Here is a 17,290-nt window from a genome sequence, read left to right on the forward strand (position 1 = left end):
CTTGGAGGGCATCTTATCTTTCTCTGAAACTCAGCCTGGCCACATCCATAAGCTGAACAATGGGTCCAAATGGCCTGAGAATGATGCTTTTGATTTCCAGATTCTAACTGACTTTAAAAGAAAAAAAAAAATACTTCTGCCAATGTACAGGCAAATGGTCCGAAATACCCTATTTTTTTCATTCTGTGTGCATGGCCTTCTCTATGCCCTACCTGCTTTTCTTATGAGATCCTTCTAGCCCCTTCCCATGCTCATCCTCACCCTCTGTTTTTGACCTTGGCACCATGGAGGACCTGACCCCAACAGCTCATCTTCTCCTGATAACAAGGTTTGCTTTTATTTTCAAGAGTTGTAAGTAAAATAGAAATTTAAAATGGGATGCATAACTTCTAAATAAGTGAACGGATGAATGTGGGTGTGTATGTGTGGTTCGCATCCCGAAGGCTACAGAATGATTTCTGTTCTGAGCAGCATCATTTCATTTCCTCCAAGCCCACTGTAGGAGACAGCATAGCCAACTTTTACTGTTGAGGGTCCCCCAGAAGGAACACTAAAAGTAATTAAGATCATAGGGGAAAAAAAAATGCAAGATTCTCCTAGTCTTAAAGAGTTGTAAAATGGCAGGATCGAAAAGCTGCCTTATAGCCCTAAGGGAAGATCAAAACTCTCCCAGGAACTAAGGAAAGTTAAAAAAAAAAAAAGCTCTTTCTTAGCTTCCCTGCTTTGCAGAGCCAGGAAACTGCAAGCATAGGGAATCTCAGGATCCTGGCCCCATCAAGATGATGAATGAATGCCAAGTCACTACTTTATCATTCCATACTTCTATGGGTCTACTAACAGACAGCAGCCTTAAGATTTATGTTTACATTTAAAAGTACTCGTATTAAATTAAAAGTATTAAATTTGTAAAAAAAATTCTAAAATTTCTAATAATGTTTAAATCTGCTTTCATATTTTTAGAAATGTGTTTCAGGAAAGTTGTAAGAAACAAAGTTCCAAAATCTATGTTTATTCTGGGTAAATAACATAAATCAAATCTGATCTCTTTCTTTAAAAAAGATATTTCAAAAGGCCTTTTGAGGGAAAAAAAATGGCATACTAAAAGTGTTATAGTAAGAACAATAAAAGTTTTTGTGGGTAGTTATGAGATGAACTGACTGAAAAAAATAAACTGGAGAGAAAACTTTATATTTTAGACGTTAAATGTTTGATGAAAAAGATTTTTACAGAGAGGTTACATGGAATGTAAGGTAAAAGTATGTAGATGACACTATGAATAAGCTTAAATAGGTTAAAGACAAAGTACTTAATCACATTACAGACTTCTTGAGATATAAAATGACTTAGCCTAGGGCTTACATCAGAATAACAAAGTATGGCCCTGGTTGGTAGCAGGTTGCTATGGTATTCAGGTTGTGAAGTTAACTTTAACTCATTGATGCTAATCTAGTCATCATAATGGTCATGGAAGACTGAATTTAGAGTACTCAACCAAGTTAACTAGGTTCCTCTATTTGCCAACCTTTTAACTAAATCTGAAGGTTAAAATTGACTCATTAATATTTAATTCTCTCCTAAGGTTATTATATCTAAAACCCCACCTCAAAAAAAAAAGTCTCTCAGAGGAACTATTTACTCTTTTTTCCCCTATTTTATAGGTTAATAGACCATGTTAGAAACACTATACAGTATTTATCTGCCACATACTTAAAAAAAAAAAAAACTATTTCAGGTAAACAATAAAAAAATTTATAAACAAAGTTATGCTGTGATTTTAAGATATACTTCCTCAATTCCTCAATCAGTTTTAATACTTTAATTTACACCATTACTGAACAAGTTTACCAAAGTACCATAGACAGAATTATAAATATGATTAAGGTTTGAATGGTTATAGATTGTGTCATAAAATTTTGTGTATGTCTGGAATCCAATATAGTTATATAAAATTGATTTGGAAGAGTTTAAAAATACTTCTTTTTGACTCAGCAATTAAAGGTGCTTATTTGCAAAGCCAGATGAACATAGTGGAACAGACATTTGGAAATTGCTTTGGAAATTGCAGTGGCAAGCGGCCCTGGCATGCCCATTCCCTCTCTTTTGCATGAGACTTGTCCCTTTTTGCTTTTTTTCTTTTTATTAGATCATGACAGTTTAATCCAGTTCCCCTGTTCTTTGGATATGTTAAATATAACTAAAGTAATTTCAAAAACTGACTTACAGATTGGATATGCATCTTATTTAGTTTTTAAAAGTGCTGAATCTGGGCTGGAGAGATGGCTTAGCGGTTAAGTGCTTGCCTGTGAAGCCGAAGGACCCTGGTTCGAGGCTCGGTTCCCCAGGCCCCACGTTAGCCAGATGCACAAGGGGGCGCACGCGTCTGGAGTTCGTTTGCAGAGGCTGGAAGCCCTGGCGCGCCCATTCTCTCTCTCTCCCTCTATCTGTCTTTCTCTCTGTGTCTGTTGCTCTCAAATAAATAAATAAAAATTTTTTTAAAAAAGTGCTAAATCTCCTCATAAATATATATATATATATTATGTAAAGGTATTCCTCCTCTGATGAACTTTAAAAATTATAAAAGTTTTCATGTCTTCAATAACATTGTTCATTCCTTCAGTTTGTATTCATACAGATCTATAACTACCCGTATTAAAAAGTACACTTTCCCGGCCTCCAAGACCACCCTTGCATTCAAATGCAATTTTAGGTACAGCATTTCTAGAATCATTAGAGTGGCTCCTTAGAGAAATGAAAACACAGAGCTATGGTAAAGCATATTAGAAAAAAAAAACATCTTTTTATAATTCCTGTTGCACACCTTCAAGCTTAAAATTCTGACAGTTAAGAGACTTAACTAGACTTTTCGAAGGCTTCTTCTTTGTCAGTAATAGTGTATCTCTTTCATATAAAAGTCAGACAATTTCAGATTATGTTGGCAAAGTTGGTTCAGGAGAAAAAATAAAGAAATAGGGACAACCTGACAGATGACTGAAGGGTGCATCTTCACTGACCCTAGCATTAGGGAAGAAGTTCCTGTGAGAAAGAAGTTTGAGGCAGCTCTGGGTAGTAGCCCCTGAGTTTTACAACCATGACCACTGGTAGAGAGGGTGCTTGTGGGCATGAGGCATAGCCAATGGATGAGAGTGGCTGGTGCATGCTGATGTTGGACCGTGTCAGGGCCAGCTCACCAAGGACCTTAAAATCCCTGAGGAGACATTTACCTTCAGATCTTTAGGCAAAGGACAGTCTTTATGGAAATTTGTACAGGGGATTGAATCGTGATCACTCTGCCTGTGAAGAATGGATCTGGGCAAAAGAGTGATCCTAGAGACTAGAGTTGGGAAATGGGTACTGAGAAGAGCTGGTCAGGTAGTCAGCTAGCAGAGGGCCAAAGAGGGAACCAACAGAGATGCCACGCTGCCTGCTTCAGTAGATCCAGGGCTCAATTGACCTGGTCTAGTCCCAGCAGTGCTCCCTCTATCCCCTACTCAAGTGTGCTGACCTTTTCTGGAGCCTAGACCAATCAGGCATCTCTCAGAACTCACCTGAGGTTGAGAGCGAAGCCCACTGGAATAGATGATAAATATGTCCTTACCAGGTGGGTGAAGTTTTGGCCTGACCATTTTTCCTGATGTCTGAACTTCCAAGTCCCTGTTCTCGTAAGACCCCCCTCATCTCATCTCGGCATGGCTGGGCTGGGATGATGGGGGACCCTTGCTCCCACATGGACTCCATACCTCCTCATGCCTTCCACATGGCAAGAGCTCTCTTAATTTCCTTCTCTTTCCTTTTCTTAATTTGATTAAGACTCTCTAAACCTTACACTTTGTACTGTGGATTGTAGATCCATAAAACAAGCATCTGGGGAGACCCCAATTTTATTGGTTCATTGGTGTATATTGGAGTATTGGTAAGAAGCCCCAAAACTCCTGCTGCAAAACAAATGGTTATTGCACAGGTGTGGAGATGCCTGGATTGGGGTTGGTATCTGACCTCTCCAAGGATTTTTTTTTTTTTTTTTGCTTTATTCTTCAGACTTATGTTGGCAAAGATTAGGGTCCTACCCAGAGTGCACGCAGATGATAAGCAACTCAGGCCCCTGGGCTCCTTCTGCAAAGCCTCTTACTCTTTCATATGCAAAGTTGATTGTGTCAGGTAGGATTACTCTTGACACCTTTTGCTCCTTCATATGACTTCCCCATTTCCTGGGAACAAAGTCATTAAATGCAGCATTCCAAATACCAAATACCATCCCTGTCAAAATACCTGACAACCAGGGATTATTAACAAGCTCTAATGTAGTCTTTTCTTTAGAAAACAAATGCTTTGAACTGACAGTGTGGTTACTTTCCTTCCCCTTTAGAGTGTCTGCTTATGGGATTACAGTGGAAATCCCGAAGTCATCAGATAAACCTTGGCAAACATGATGTTGTCAATAGTATTGCATTGGTCAAAACTACACCAACACTCCAGCAACTGAAGGGGTAAGTCCAGATGTGGGAGGGATGCATTTTCTTTTCAGGAGGTGTGAAGTATAAGATGTTGTCAGGGACCTCTTGTCAGACATAGGCACAGTCACACAAGCAAAGTTCAAATTTTCTCTTTACACAAGAGAATGGTTCAAATTATGAGAGACATTTGGCTCTCTTCCAGTTATTAGGTAGCTTGGAGATCATAAGGTATGGACTTCATCCTAATAATCATCAATTTTTAAGACCTAAAACCAGAAAATACAGGACTATGATTACTGGCCAATAGAATGGGATGTGAATAATATCCCTCTCCTGGGAGGATTTGGCCTTATGAACTTCCAAGAAGGTCATTAGTAGATAACTACCACAACCTTAGGAGGTTTCTACTGAGCAGGCTCTTCCTGATGAAGACCTAGGATGTAGTATTGTCTTCTCCCATAAGAGACAAACCAAATGATCTGGCAAGCACCCAGATAGGAAAAATGGACTGTTCTAGAAACTACAGAAATAATATTAAGCCTGTTTAAAATGTAGATCGAGATAATGATATTTTTGACTATCACCATTCTTAATTCTTGAGAGCAGACTCCCCTTAACTTTGCAACAAACTCTGTCTTCTGCACTACTCTTTGTGTGTCTCCTCTGAATTATTTCCACTGATGTCACAAGAACTGGGCAACAGAGGGGAAACCAAGCTTGAAACATTGATACTTACATTCTCAACTGCATCTCACCCTGGGTATTTTGTTCATAGATGGTGTCTTGCTTAATTGTAGTACTAATCAAATAAATTCTCTCCTAAGAAACTTTCCATTTAGAAAAGTTAGCAGGAAAGACTTGGAAAATTAGCATAATTAGATAAGTGAATGAATGAAAGAGAAGGCACAGAGAAGACATAAAGAAGGCAGCAGTGGCTTAATAGAGTGAACTGGGTTTACATCTTATACTTACATAGCCACTTAAGAATAATCATTGGATATTCAACAACTTATAGAAACATTCTAGTCTCTTTTCTCATTGACGAGAATAGCATAACCTACTTTATAGGTATGTTCTGACAGTATACAGTACATAATAAGGACATGAATATGGTTATAGTATTATAGATTTCTGAAGACTGTGACAAGTGCAGAAAAAGTAAGCCCTGTATAATTGCTATTTAGGGGGCTGGAGAGATGGCATTTTGGTTAAAGATGCTTGTTTTCAAATCCTGATGGCCCAGGTTCAGTTACCCAGTACCTCAACCCAGAAAGATAAGGTTCCTTTGCATCACAGAATATAAAACAAAGAGGAAAGCTGTATGGAGTTCTTAGGAAACCCCAGTGCTTCTTGGGGATGGCACTCGCTGTGAGAATACATTTGTTATCCTGAGTATGATAGTTTGTATCCAATGTCTCCATGAACTCGTGTGTTTTGGATGCTTGGTTCCCAGAAGTGACATGGGAAGTAGGCTTAGGGGCTAGAGGAGGTGTGTTACTGGGGGTGAGCTTATGGGTGTTATCGCCAGCTCCCCCTTTCCAGAGCTTAATTTTCTCTTTTGCTGCTATTTTGCACCTGCTGAGGCAAGATCTCTATGTGTAGCCTCTGCTTCCCATCTTTCCCCTGCCATTCTGAAGGGTCCCTCAAATAACCCTTTCCTCCCATCAGCTGTTTTTACCTGGTTTCTCTGTCCCAGCAACATGATGGTAACTGCAATGCTAAGCAAAGTCCATATTATTAGAGTACAAATCTTTATTCATAGTCTACCTATCACTTAAGCTGGAAGTAAATTTATCCACTACTTAGAAAGATACTCTTGTTAAGGAATTCTAAGTTATAAACTTCAAAGATGCTAATGCACAGAAAAGGAAATCCAGAATTAATTTTTCCATTTACCCAATTAAGCAATTTCTGCTCGCTCTCTCTGTCTTTCTCTTTTAAATCCAGTCTGAAAATGAAGGGTAATGATTTTCTTGGACACTCAGGTTCAATTAAAGAAATTACAGAGCCTGGAAGATTTCATAAAGCCTCATGAAACTGACTACATTTATTCATAAGTGTGTGTAGAACTCAGGAAACACTGTATGTTATTCATTTTTATTTTTCTCCCAAATATGCTGGAAGGATATATTTGCATAAAACATCTCTGTTATAAACAACATAAGCATAAGCATAAGTTGCAATATGCACTTCAGTTGCTAGAGGGTGCCATATGATCACCTAATATACTACTTTCCTCAGACTTCCTCTCAGTCCCCTCTGAAGCCTGACATTCATTTCAACAGTTAGATGTATTTTACCACATGTCTATGGATTTTTTTAAAAAAGAGCTATTTGAAATTGGGTGTGGGTAATCTATAAGTAAATTCTGACATTAGCAAAAATAGTAATGTATGCCATATCTGCATTGTATGACCTGACCCCAATGTGTGACAGCCTCCGAGGCTGCCTTGTCACCTCTCCTGCATTCATCATAAATTAATTCAAATGTGGAAGCGATGAGTATTAGAGATCAAGTGAGCCTGGATATATGGAATGATACCTCTACTCAGTTTCCACTTACTCAGCATCCCAACCAAGTGTGATATTTCTAAGATACTAAAAAATGCCCAACATAGAATTTCTAATATATGGCGACATACTAAGCATCTAATTTATTATTTGTGAGAAAAATAATGAACACAAATGAACAAGGTGTGCACCAAGGACAAGGTGGGAGAAAGTGCAGTCTGGGAAAATATAAAGAATGTACCTTTTTAGCTAATGATGTCTGCCTATATGCCCTTTTCACACATATATTAACCACTACTATAATCCTATGAAACAATTAATGTTGCCTCTAATTTAAAGATAAGTAAACTGACTGAGAAAAGCTAAGTTGTGCATGGAAGTAGTTTTGCTCATAGACACTGACATGTAGTAAGCACAGAAGCTTGGGCAGCATGTGTCAGTTGGCTCTGGAAGTCTCAGATGGTGGGTGATTCTGGTTGCTCTGAGCAAGCCCGCGAGTCCTTTGCACATGAAGTGCACCAGAGGTGATAAGGAGTGGCCCATGATTGCTATTCTATAAACTTGGCCCAAGTACCCTGGCTAATGTTTGTTCCTCTCACACTTACTTACAGAGCACACCGCAGCATCTCTACACCTTCCCTATAGCCTGCACCATACTGACGTGGTGGCTTTAGACACTACGAATATGGAGAACAAGGCGGTATGGGGCGAGTACAGTCGGCTGCAGAGACTCTCAGAGGCCTCAGGCCCAAATCTCAGCCGTAACTTGTCACTGGGATCATGTCTTCCTAGAGAAGTACTACTGAGCCCTGTCCTGATACTCTATGGGGATAGACGCAAGACATGGGGTGGCCTGCTTCATTTTAAGTAAACATGAAGTTTCTGAAAGGCCAGTTATGTGACTAATGGGTCTTAAACAGTGATGCCCAAATATTCTGTCACTTAAAAAATACAAATTTAATAAGCATAGGATGACTAAATGTTCAGTCAAAACTCCTCATCCCACAATGCAGTTGTTTGTAAACTGTGATCTGAATTGAAGCCATCTGAATCCCCGGTATGAATGCTGAAATCAAATAATTCCAACATTTCATTACTAGATCCAGCTACTATTTAGGGTAATTACACATCATTTTACTTCTTTAACTATGATATTAATTAAACCTCAGAGGAAGCTCTATAAGACTGGAGCCTCACAGTTTTCATACAGCAGGCAGGGAGGAATGTGGGGAGGGCATGGACATAATGTGGTGAGAGTTATGTACGTGCATTGCTTCAAAAGTCAGCAATAGATCAATGCAGCCATTGACATTCTTATTCTAAAAGAATTTATTCCATACATTACAGAGCTAAATCCAATCGTCACTAAATATCATTACTATAATAAACACTACTTTTTGTAACATGATCTTTGTTAATATAACAGTTCATTTTACAATTTGAGGTTAGTACAGATAAACACTTCCCCAATATGATGCTGCCTTTGAGTTGTGAACTTTGTAGGGTTTTTCCTGTCTCCTTATTAACTTTTCCAGGTTTATGAAGACACATTGGGTTGACCCCCGAGGCAGAATAAAGTGAATGACAGGAGCTGTTGGTAAAATCTATTTCAATCTATCTCAAGCTATATATTCATAGAACGTGTTCTGTTTGTCAGCTGTGTGTTCTGTTTCCGATGTTCTCTGATATAAATCGTGTGATATAAAGACTCAATGAAACCAGCTGTGTAAAGGTACAAATGGGCTATGGGACACTTTCTGAGTTTATGTCTGAAAGGACAAATTGATGTATCATAGACTCTTAAAAAAGTTTTTCCAACATTTGAACTAAGGATTGAAGGAAAGGGATTCTTTCGTCACACGCAGTCAGCGTGGTACACACTCTACAACCACCCATATTTTGGTTCCCCACCTACTCCAGGCACCACTTTCTCCTGACCACCACGGACCGCAGGCACTATTCTGAATGAGAAGCAATCGGACGTGGACCCAGTTGGGTGAATAAAACCTCAAACCACAAATGTCTTACACCTGTCACACCTGGGCTGAAGTGAATGAGACACAGCTTTGGCCAAAAAGGAAATATGGAAGAAGTTTCTCTGTCTTTAGATTTTGGGGGCTTCTTTTTATTTGTTTGTTTTAACTTCATCTTTATGACAGCATATTTAAGAATGTAGCAAAGATGAGAGAGAGGTGCCATGGTGCCCTGTGTTGTTCTTAGATTGTAGTTCTTTCTACTTGAGCCTATTGAGAGCGAACGTAAAAGAAGACACATTCACTAGGGCTATGGTATTGGAGGTATGGTATGCATTGGGGGAATGAATAGGATCCCTGTTCTAGATTCTCACCTAGCATATTCCCAGTGTAGTCTGCTACTTGGCATTCCCTTGCCTCCAGCCTTCTTCCTTCTCTCCCGGGTCCTCTGCATGTTTTATGTATAAACACCCTAAATGTCTCAGAAGTTCAATGAAGGACCAGAGTCACAGACATGCTGAGAGAACAGAGATCTTCTCAAAGTGTTAAGGCATAGCATTGTGGGTGCCTTGGGAAAGAGCAAAATATCCCATGGCTTTAAAACTATTCAGGATAAAACATATACAAAACTGGATGTGAGTGAAAAGGAAATAGAGACATGAAGTGGCAAGAATATGGTCTATAATATTGCTTTGCTGTTTACTTGACCAGATGTGGAATTAATAAGCACAAAAAGGTCATGGAGGTTTAGGAGAAGTTCAGAGATGAAGTGATGATTAAAGGCTGAAGAAATCAGACGTTTGACAAAAGATAAGAGGAACTGGTTCATACAGCCTGAAAAATAAGTGGCAGAAGTATAATTTTAATATTTTTTTCAAATTTATGGGGAAATTCTTGGTTCATAATGTGAGTAAGGGTTCTCTGTACCATGAAGCTTAGCCAGAAAATGAAGCTTTTTTAATTGGGGTATGGTGTCTACCCTTACTGATTTTTCTCATAGTGACCCATGGTCAATGTGTTACACTCTTGGCTGGCTAAACATCTGTGTTTTTAAAGCTTTATCTGAGCTACCTCCTCAACCCCCAATTCCAAGTTTAATAAAGGTTTCGTCTTACTCTGTAGATCATGACTATAGCAGTTGTTTGCTTGCTGAAAACACTCCCAAGTTCCTTAGTGCAAGGAATCACAAACTTATTTTCATATGTCAGTGACTGGTAACTAGGAGATATGTTACAGACATTTGCTAAATTGAAATGAATGGACCTGGATTTTCTCTTGATGTGCTGTAATTACTGTTCCCTAAATATCCTGAGTAATGGAGTGAACTTATGAATGTGGGGCTCTACCCGGTCCTCATGAAAGGAGTTGGCATACAGTTAAGTCTTGAAGTGTAGCACTGATTTTCTAACATTAATAGTAGGAGTTACTACAGGGGGAATTAATGTGATCAGAGAGAAAAGTTGAGACTAACTGCCTTACTGATGAGTTTCTTATGTCTTTGAAAGATAATGAACACAATTCTGGAAAGCAGGAACATTATATAAAGAAAACAAGTTTAAAACTACTATGATATGTGGGCTAGGAAGATGGCTTAGCAGTTAAGGTGCTTACCTGCAAAGCCTAGTGATCCAGGTTTGATTTCTAGTACCCATGTAGAGCCAGATGCACAAAGTGACACATGTATCTGGAGTTTGTTTGCAGTGGCTATAGACCCTGGTGCACCCCTTCTTTCTCTCTCTTTTTCTGCTTAAAATTATGAAATATTTTAAACTATATTTATTAATTCCTATTAATCATAATCATTTATTAAAACTAAATCATTATAACTAATTATAATTTTTTATTAATTTCTTGGAAACAAAAGAGGATATAAATGTAGTTTGTAAAGAGACATAGTAGAAAGGGATGCCTTGCAAAATGACTAGGAGACCAGGTTTTCTCTGTGGATAAACACCAAATAAAATCTTTCTTAGGGTTAGTGACAGATTTCTTTTAAATAGATCACAATTATTTCCAGTGACTTCCTTCAAAATCTATTTACCTCCTAGTAAAAATTCTGCATTTCATAACTCTGAGTTATCTGAGTGTAGAAAAAACTGATTTAGAGGTGATTTGGGTAACTGTTTCATATTGATATATGTTTCCATATATCATAGATGGCATTAGAGTATTTAATGACTAAATGCCTTCATCATCACCTTGTGTATGCTGGCAAAGGGCAATACCATCTCACTGACAGTTTAATGAGCATCTCTGTCAAGACAACGGCACAGGCATAGACACTGGACTTAGAATTTGGTTATACACAGAGTCACCAGAATTTAGAGAAAGGTTCATCTGAGGAATGTGTGTGTTGTCAACACAGCTAGTCCTGGGAAACAGAGAAATCTAGAATATTACCTGCCTGAAAGCTCATCTACAATCTGGCTGTGTGCTAGATCCTTTGTGTCTAGATAAGGAAACTAACTAACAGCACACAAAGAGTGGGAGAATCTCATGAAGGCGTCATTTTGTGAAGAAGGAAGCACATCTGGTGGTGTGTGCACATTGGTAACACTGTCATGGGCAGGGCATGCGTTCTGTGTCCTGGAAGTGCTCTCTAAGAGCCAGCACTCACTATTCATGAAGGATCTTTGCTGAAATAGCTTTAAAGGTAATCAGAAAAAAAACAAAACACAACACACACACGCTTTCTTAGATATAGCCAGGATCATATCCTTGAAAACTGATTGCATCAGTGTAGTCTTCTGCCATTAGCTAGAATTCTGGTCTTTCAGTTCACAATAATTTATACTTTAGTTGCCTAGAAATACAATTATTCTGGAATGATATCATAAACTAGGGTGGTGGTTTATCTTAATGAGTTTGGGTCTTGTATATTCTTACTCAATGTACTACTTGTTCTGCTTTTCATATTCCATATTAATACAGCTACAGTTACATATAAAGGACTTCACTCGTTTAATTTAAAAGAAGTCCCAATGACACCTAAGCTGTCCTTGAGAGGAACTGTATTTGTAGATACTTCACATATTCATAAAATATGCACTGTGCCTAGCTCAGCCAGATGAAAATACTAAGAAGCACAATATCTGTCATAAAAGGCAATTATTCTCCTTAGTTATGTTTTTTAAGTAACCCGACATTTAAAATAATTGATGAGTATGTAATTTGATCATCAGCAGTGGGCAGCTTCCTGGAAGGTGTCATCATTAGTTTAATAAATTACTGTTTCAGAGGAGTATCATGAATGCAGATATAAAAGCAAGGAAGCAGAGAAAATACCCTGAGATGACATTATCCTATTTAACACCCAAACCACTTAACAGCAACGACAATTAAACTTCACAAATTAAGTCAGTGTATTGAATTCCTATTGGCTGAGTGACAGGACATTTATGTGGAGTGATTTTCCCCATACTAATTCCAAATTCACAGCCATGCACCCAAATTAGCATCAGAGCAATATACTATACTGTAAAGGATTAAATGCTATTTTAGCTTATGTCTTTATTTCTTGTATCTTTTCTCCAAGTGATAATAGAGATCTCATTTTTCATGCATGCACGCTTACATTCCCTTTCTGAGAACATTTCTGATATTGTTGGTATAAGAAGAAAAAACCATTTATTTAAAAGTTGCCTTACTAATCTACAGCTTTTGATAAATATCTAGGTGATCTGGTCAGTCAATTTGTCTCTATGGCCTAAGAAAGAGGAAAGACTAGCTGCCATATTCAATTCAAAGGACTTGGTATGTGAATATTATAAGGACATCAATATTCACAGTGTTTTACAATCATGCTCCAAGCTAAATAAAAATAAAGTCTATTGCCATAAATATTACAGTGCAGTGAGATAGGAAATATCCTAAATAAATATATGTACAAATTCAATCACAACATCAGTGCAAATATTGTGGACAAAACACTGAAAAAGAAATTTACATAAAACAAAGTAGATAAATTTATCAAAAGTTGATAAATTTTTAGAGACAGTATAAAAGTACACAAAACATGGAAAAAGAGAAAGAATTTTTAAAACTTGCCACTATGCTGGTACATATAGTACATGTTTACTACATTCATATTACAGAAAGATGGAAACCAGAGACAAAAACAATTTGGTAACAAACAGGGAAGAAAGTTTCACCAATCACAAGGAAGAAAGACATATTTTTTTGGGAGGTGGGATGAAAACACAGACTAAAGAACTCATCCCCCACCCATACACACAGAGAAAAACAGAGTAAATGCAGAAGTTGTCTACAGGAACACATGAAAGACAGGTGGGAAGCATTTGGCATGTTGCATCACAGGACGTCAATCACGATTGGCTAACGATGATGGTACCTGGCTCTGCTGAAGGTCACTGGATTGCCTGAGAGGAGCAACTGAAGGAGGAGGCACCCCTGATGTAGATGCAGACCGGCCTAATTTGCAGCTTACTTTGGGTTCTGTGAACAAGGAGGTGGGGAGACAAATCATTAGCTGAGAAATATCAGCAGTGAAAAACTTTCATTACTTTTCACGTAGCCTCACTACGTGTTCCGGGATTGTGTAAAAGGATTCTGAGGCTCACTGATAATTACCAGGTGATTGCATATTTCCGTAACTATGACATGGAAAGGAGTTTATTCCAACAGCTCCTGAGGAATACAGTAAGAACCCCTCAAACACAGGCATTACCCCCTTTACTCATTTTCTCTCATTCAGGGTGAGTTTCTGAAGAGTGACTACTGGAGGAAAAAATAACCCCAAAAGGCAATGTGATGGTTTGAATGAAATTTCCCTTGTAGATGTGTGTGTTTGGAAAAGCCCAGCTGTTGGCAATCTGGGGAATTTGCTGGGCCTTTACTAGGAGAGGCCTTGCTAGGGGAGGTGCGTAACTAGCAGCAGAACTTAAGGTTTATGAGTTAGTCCACTGTGTGTTCAGAGACAGCGCTCTCTGCTTCCTTCATGCTGACAGGGAGATGTGGGGCAGCCTTCCTTCTCCCCCTGCCATGCTGCCCCACCGTGATGAGACAGCCCCTACATTCTGTAAGCTGAGCTCAAACCTTGCCTCCCATAAGCTGCTCCTGACCGTACGTTTTCTTCTAGCAATGCAGAGGTAACTGCTACAGGGGAAAAGCAAATGCCCCGATCTTTGGTGCTTCATTTTCAGTTTTGGCCATAGGATTACCTAGTCCCAAATTATTTTATCTACCTTCTTCAAACACCCCCTCTCTCCTTCCTGCCTTATCTTCCTCCCTTCCTTACTTCATTCCTACCTGTAGTTCCTTCCTATTTTTGTGATTACTTTAGTAAGATGTCAGCTTATCTCAGTTTTAAGTTTTATACCTATCTTCTAAAACCTTGCTTCCTTACGGTATATTAACTTTATCTCTATCAAAAATGGTAACTTAGTAGAATGCTGTGACTGCAATCACATTTTTGCCTGAAGAAGGTCACAGTGTCTCCAGGGATGCACAGTAAAAAATGAATGAAACATTTGACTTCATAACAGCAACTGTGATGGAGCCTCCAAGGGCCGACCGTGTGGACAACTCCAAGCAGGGTGCAAAGGCCACGGGTGAAGAAGGCACCAAGTGTTTGCAATACAAGGAGGCTTACACTGTCACAAAGGAGGCAGATGTACCCATTGTGATTTACTGGAAAACAGGAAATGCATTGGAAAGAATCATAGGATACTACAGTTGTCAAGTTTATCTTCCGTCTCGTGGGGAGTGTGGGGAAGTAAAGATCCAAAAGCATCTGAAAATCATGTGAAAAAGAATCTAAGGTATGTAGGCTTCTGGATCCATATATTTATTTTCCACACTGCTTACTTGTGCATGGCAAGTAACTGCTAATGAGCTGAGCTAACAACAGGTCAAAAGACAATACTCATGACATTCAGAGAAATCTACCTGACATGTTACGGATGCTTCTGATGACTGCTGGCACTTGTTTCCCGTGGACAAAGGTATGAGCGTGCACGCATTTGCACAGAGATGTGCCCAGTGGCCCTCAACTCTCTTCTCCTGATGCATGTCGTGAAGCTGACTCCATTTATTTTACTGTGTGTATGACCTTCACATATCCACGTCTCTTCTCCCTGCCTTGTTTGCATTCTTCCTGTCTCTTCCACTTCCCATTACCTCTGGTGGATGACCAGATAGATAACACAAATCCTCATGAGGGTTTACCATGGGTATCTCTGAAAAAATGATTTTACAAAATAGCCCTGAAAATTCTAGAATAGAATTCTAGTTGTGATTGTAACTCTTAAACTTTTTCTAAGCCTAAGACATCAAACTTAAATTGTTGAACTTGAGGTGGAGTGCTCCTTCAGACTTTGACAGGGAAGTCTAGGAACCACAATGTTAACTTTCATCCTGATTTCAATATTAAAAATTTCCAGGATTTTAGGTATCCCAAAACCAATAGAACAATGTGCAAAAGGAAACATAAGATAGAACTTTCTTACTCCAAGAAATTTCATTCAATCAAAAGGTTAATTATGAACCAGAAAGCATCTATTCTTCATATATGGTGAGGCAAAATCTCATCCTTTGAAAACTCTGTTTCCCATTCCAGAAGTAGAAACTAATGTCACTTGTAATATTTCATTGAAGATTAGGTGTAAAAAGAATAATAAAAAGAATGATATAGTAGATTAACAAGCAGTGACAGATTAAAGAGACACAGTGAGGGAGGGAGGGATGGAGGATAGGAGCGTTCCTATCCATGTCATTATAAATAGGTGTTTCCAGGTCAGTGGCAACAAATCTGCTTTCCAAAAGAATTGTATACTCACTGGACTATGACAGGGATTAGTTTTTCTTTTTTTCTTAATTAATGTCAGCCTTACATTCTTTGATTTTTTACTTTTTGTTTATTAAAACAATAATTTCTCTTCTTCTCCTTAAGGGGGGGCTGTGATTCTATTTTATTTTCAGAGTGTTGTTACAGGGAAGTCTTCTAGAGGTGACAGCTATTCTCTACCTTCAGAAAGAAGAGACGAATGACTACTTGCAGAGGCATAAAGATGAGTACATTTTCTCTAAAAATAAAAAGAAAAGGACTCTTTCATCTATCATCAAAGAAAGAAAAATAGTCAAAATTAAGGGAAGCATTTTTCTCTTTCTTGATGTTTCTTTTCAACACATCACATACACACACACACATTTCTGTATTAGCAAAACTATTATCATGATCCCTAAGTCACTAGTGATGCTCAAGCTTGCTTATCCATGACTCTGGGCTAAATGGACATAATAAGAAGCTTTTCCTACAATACACAACAGTATGATAATTACAGACTTTTGTTTCTGTTAAAGTTAGTTTTTCCAAAAACCACTTAGTTTATTTGTGATATCTGGTACCTGAACACTAATGGAAAATTCTGTATTATACTTAAATCATCAAACATTTAGTTTTAAAACTTCCATCACTCATCATAACAAACGTATTAAGGAATTTTTCTATCTATCCCTGCACAAATTGCAATTTCGTTGTGCATGCTTTGAACTGATTTTTACATTATATACTGTTGCTTTGAAATGACTGGATTGTAAGTTATCCCACCAATATGAGATGGGCTATGACAACTAGACAGTCATCATGCATATGTAAGAATTGCTTTACCAGGATCTCTCTAAGTAATTTAGGCTGGCCATAGGCTCATGGTCCCACTGTCTCAACCTCCACAGTCTACAATTACATGTGTTTACCAACAAGTCCAGTTCCATACTTGGACTTACTAAAAGAAATTTGTAACTGTAATGACATTTTTTTGTCACTAAATTTAAGAAGTTGACCCAATGTCACGCTTTGTACTCATTTAAATTTTTTTTTATTATCAGTAGTGTGTAATTTCTTTTAGAATTTTGGGTTATATTTTTTTCTTAGTATTGAATACTTTCATAGAACCCCAAGTACATGATAGGCATATTATGGTACTGAAAGCAAGAGACAAATCTGATAATATCTCTGATCATTTCATGAAGGAAAATAAATGGAAAACAACTCAGAATACAAGGATTCAGAATATGCTGTCTCCAGACTTTCATGGAGTTTTCCTCTGGGGAGGCAAAAGTACCTTGCATAGCTTTCAGAAGCCAGTATCCTGCATCCAGGAACTATTGTGGTAGCTGAGGCTCTGATGATAAAACCTCTGAGTTCATGTTGGGCCTTGAGAGGCCTGGACGCGAGGCTTAGTGGAACTTCCTGAGCCTAGCTGAAGTTTGCCGACCTGTCTCTGGCCAGCTAGGACTCAGCAGGACGCCACACTGCCTCTGGCCTGCTACTTCTGCAAAAAAGTTAGAGTTCCCGCGACCAATCATTTCAAAAGTCGCGATATGCTATTGAGATCC

At 38.4% G+C, this 17,290-nt stretch overlaps 1 protein-coding gene across 3 annotated transcripts in view; it reads right to left on the minus strand.

The window, feature by feature from the left end:
• Positions 1–17,290, minus strand: part of Nyap2 (neuronal tyrosine-phosphorylated phosphoinositide-3-kinase adaptor 2) — a 268,470-nt gene that overhangs the window by 44,730 nt on the left and 206,450 nt on the right. For all 3 annotated transcript variants that reach the window (XM_045146669.1, XM_045146668.1, XM_045146667.1), the window contains one exon: positions 13,287–13,390. In XM_045146669.1, the coding sequence (XP_045002604.1) occupies positions 13,287–13,390 (104 nt within the window). The remainder of the gene's footprint in view (positions 1–13,286; positions 13,391–17,290) is intronic.

The sequence above is a fragment of the Jaculus jaculus genome, chromosome 4, assembly GCF_020740685.1.
Source record: "Jaculus jaculus isolate mJacJac1 chromosome 4, mJacJac1.mat.Y.cur, whole genome shotgun sequence".
Lineage (NCBI taxonomy): Eukaryota > Metazoa > Chordata > Mammalia > Rodentia > Dipodidae > Jaculus > Jaculus jaculus.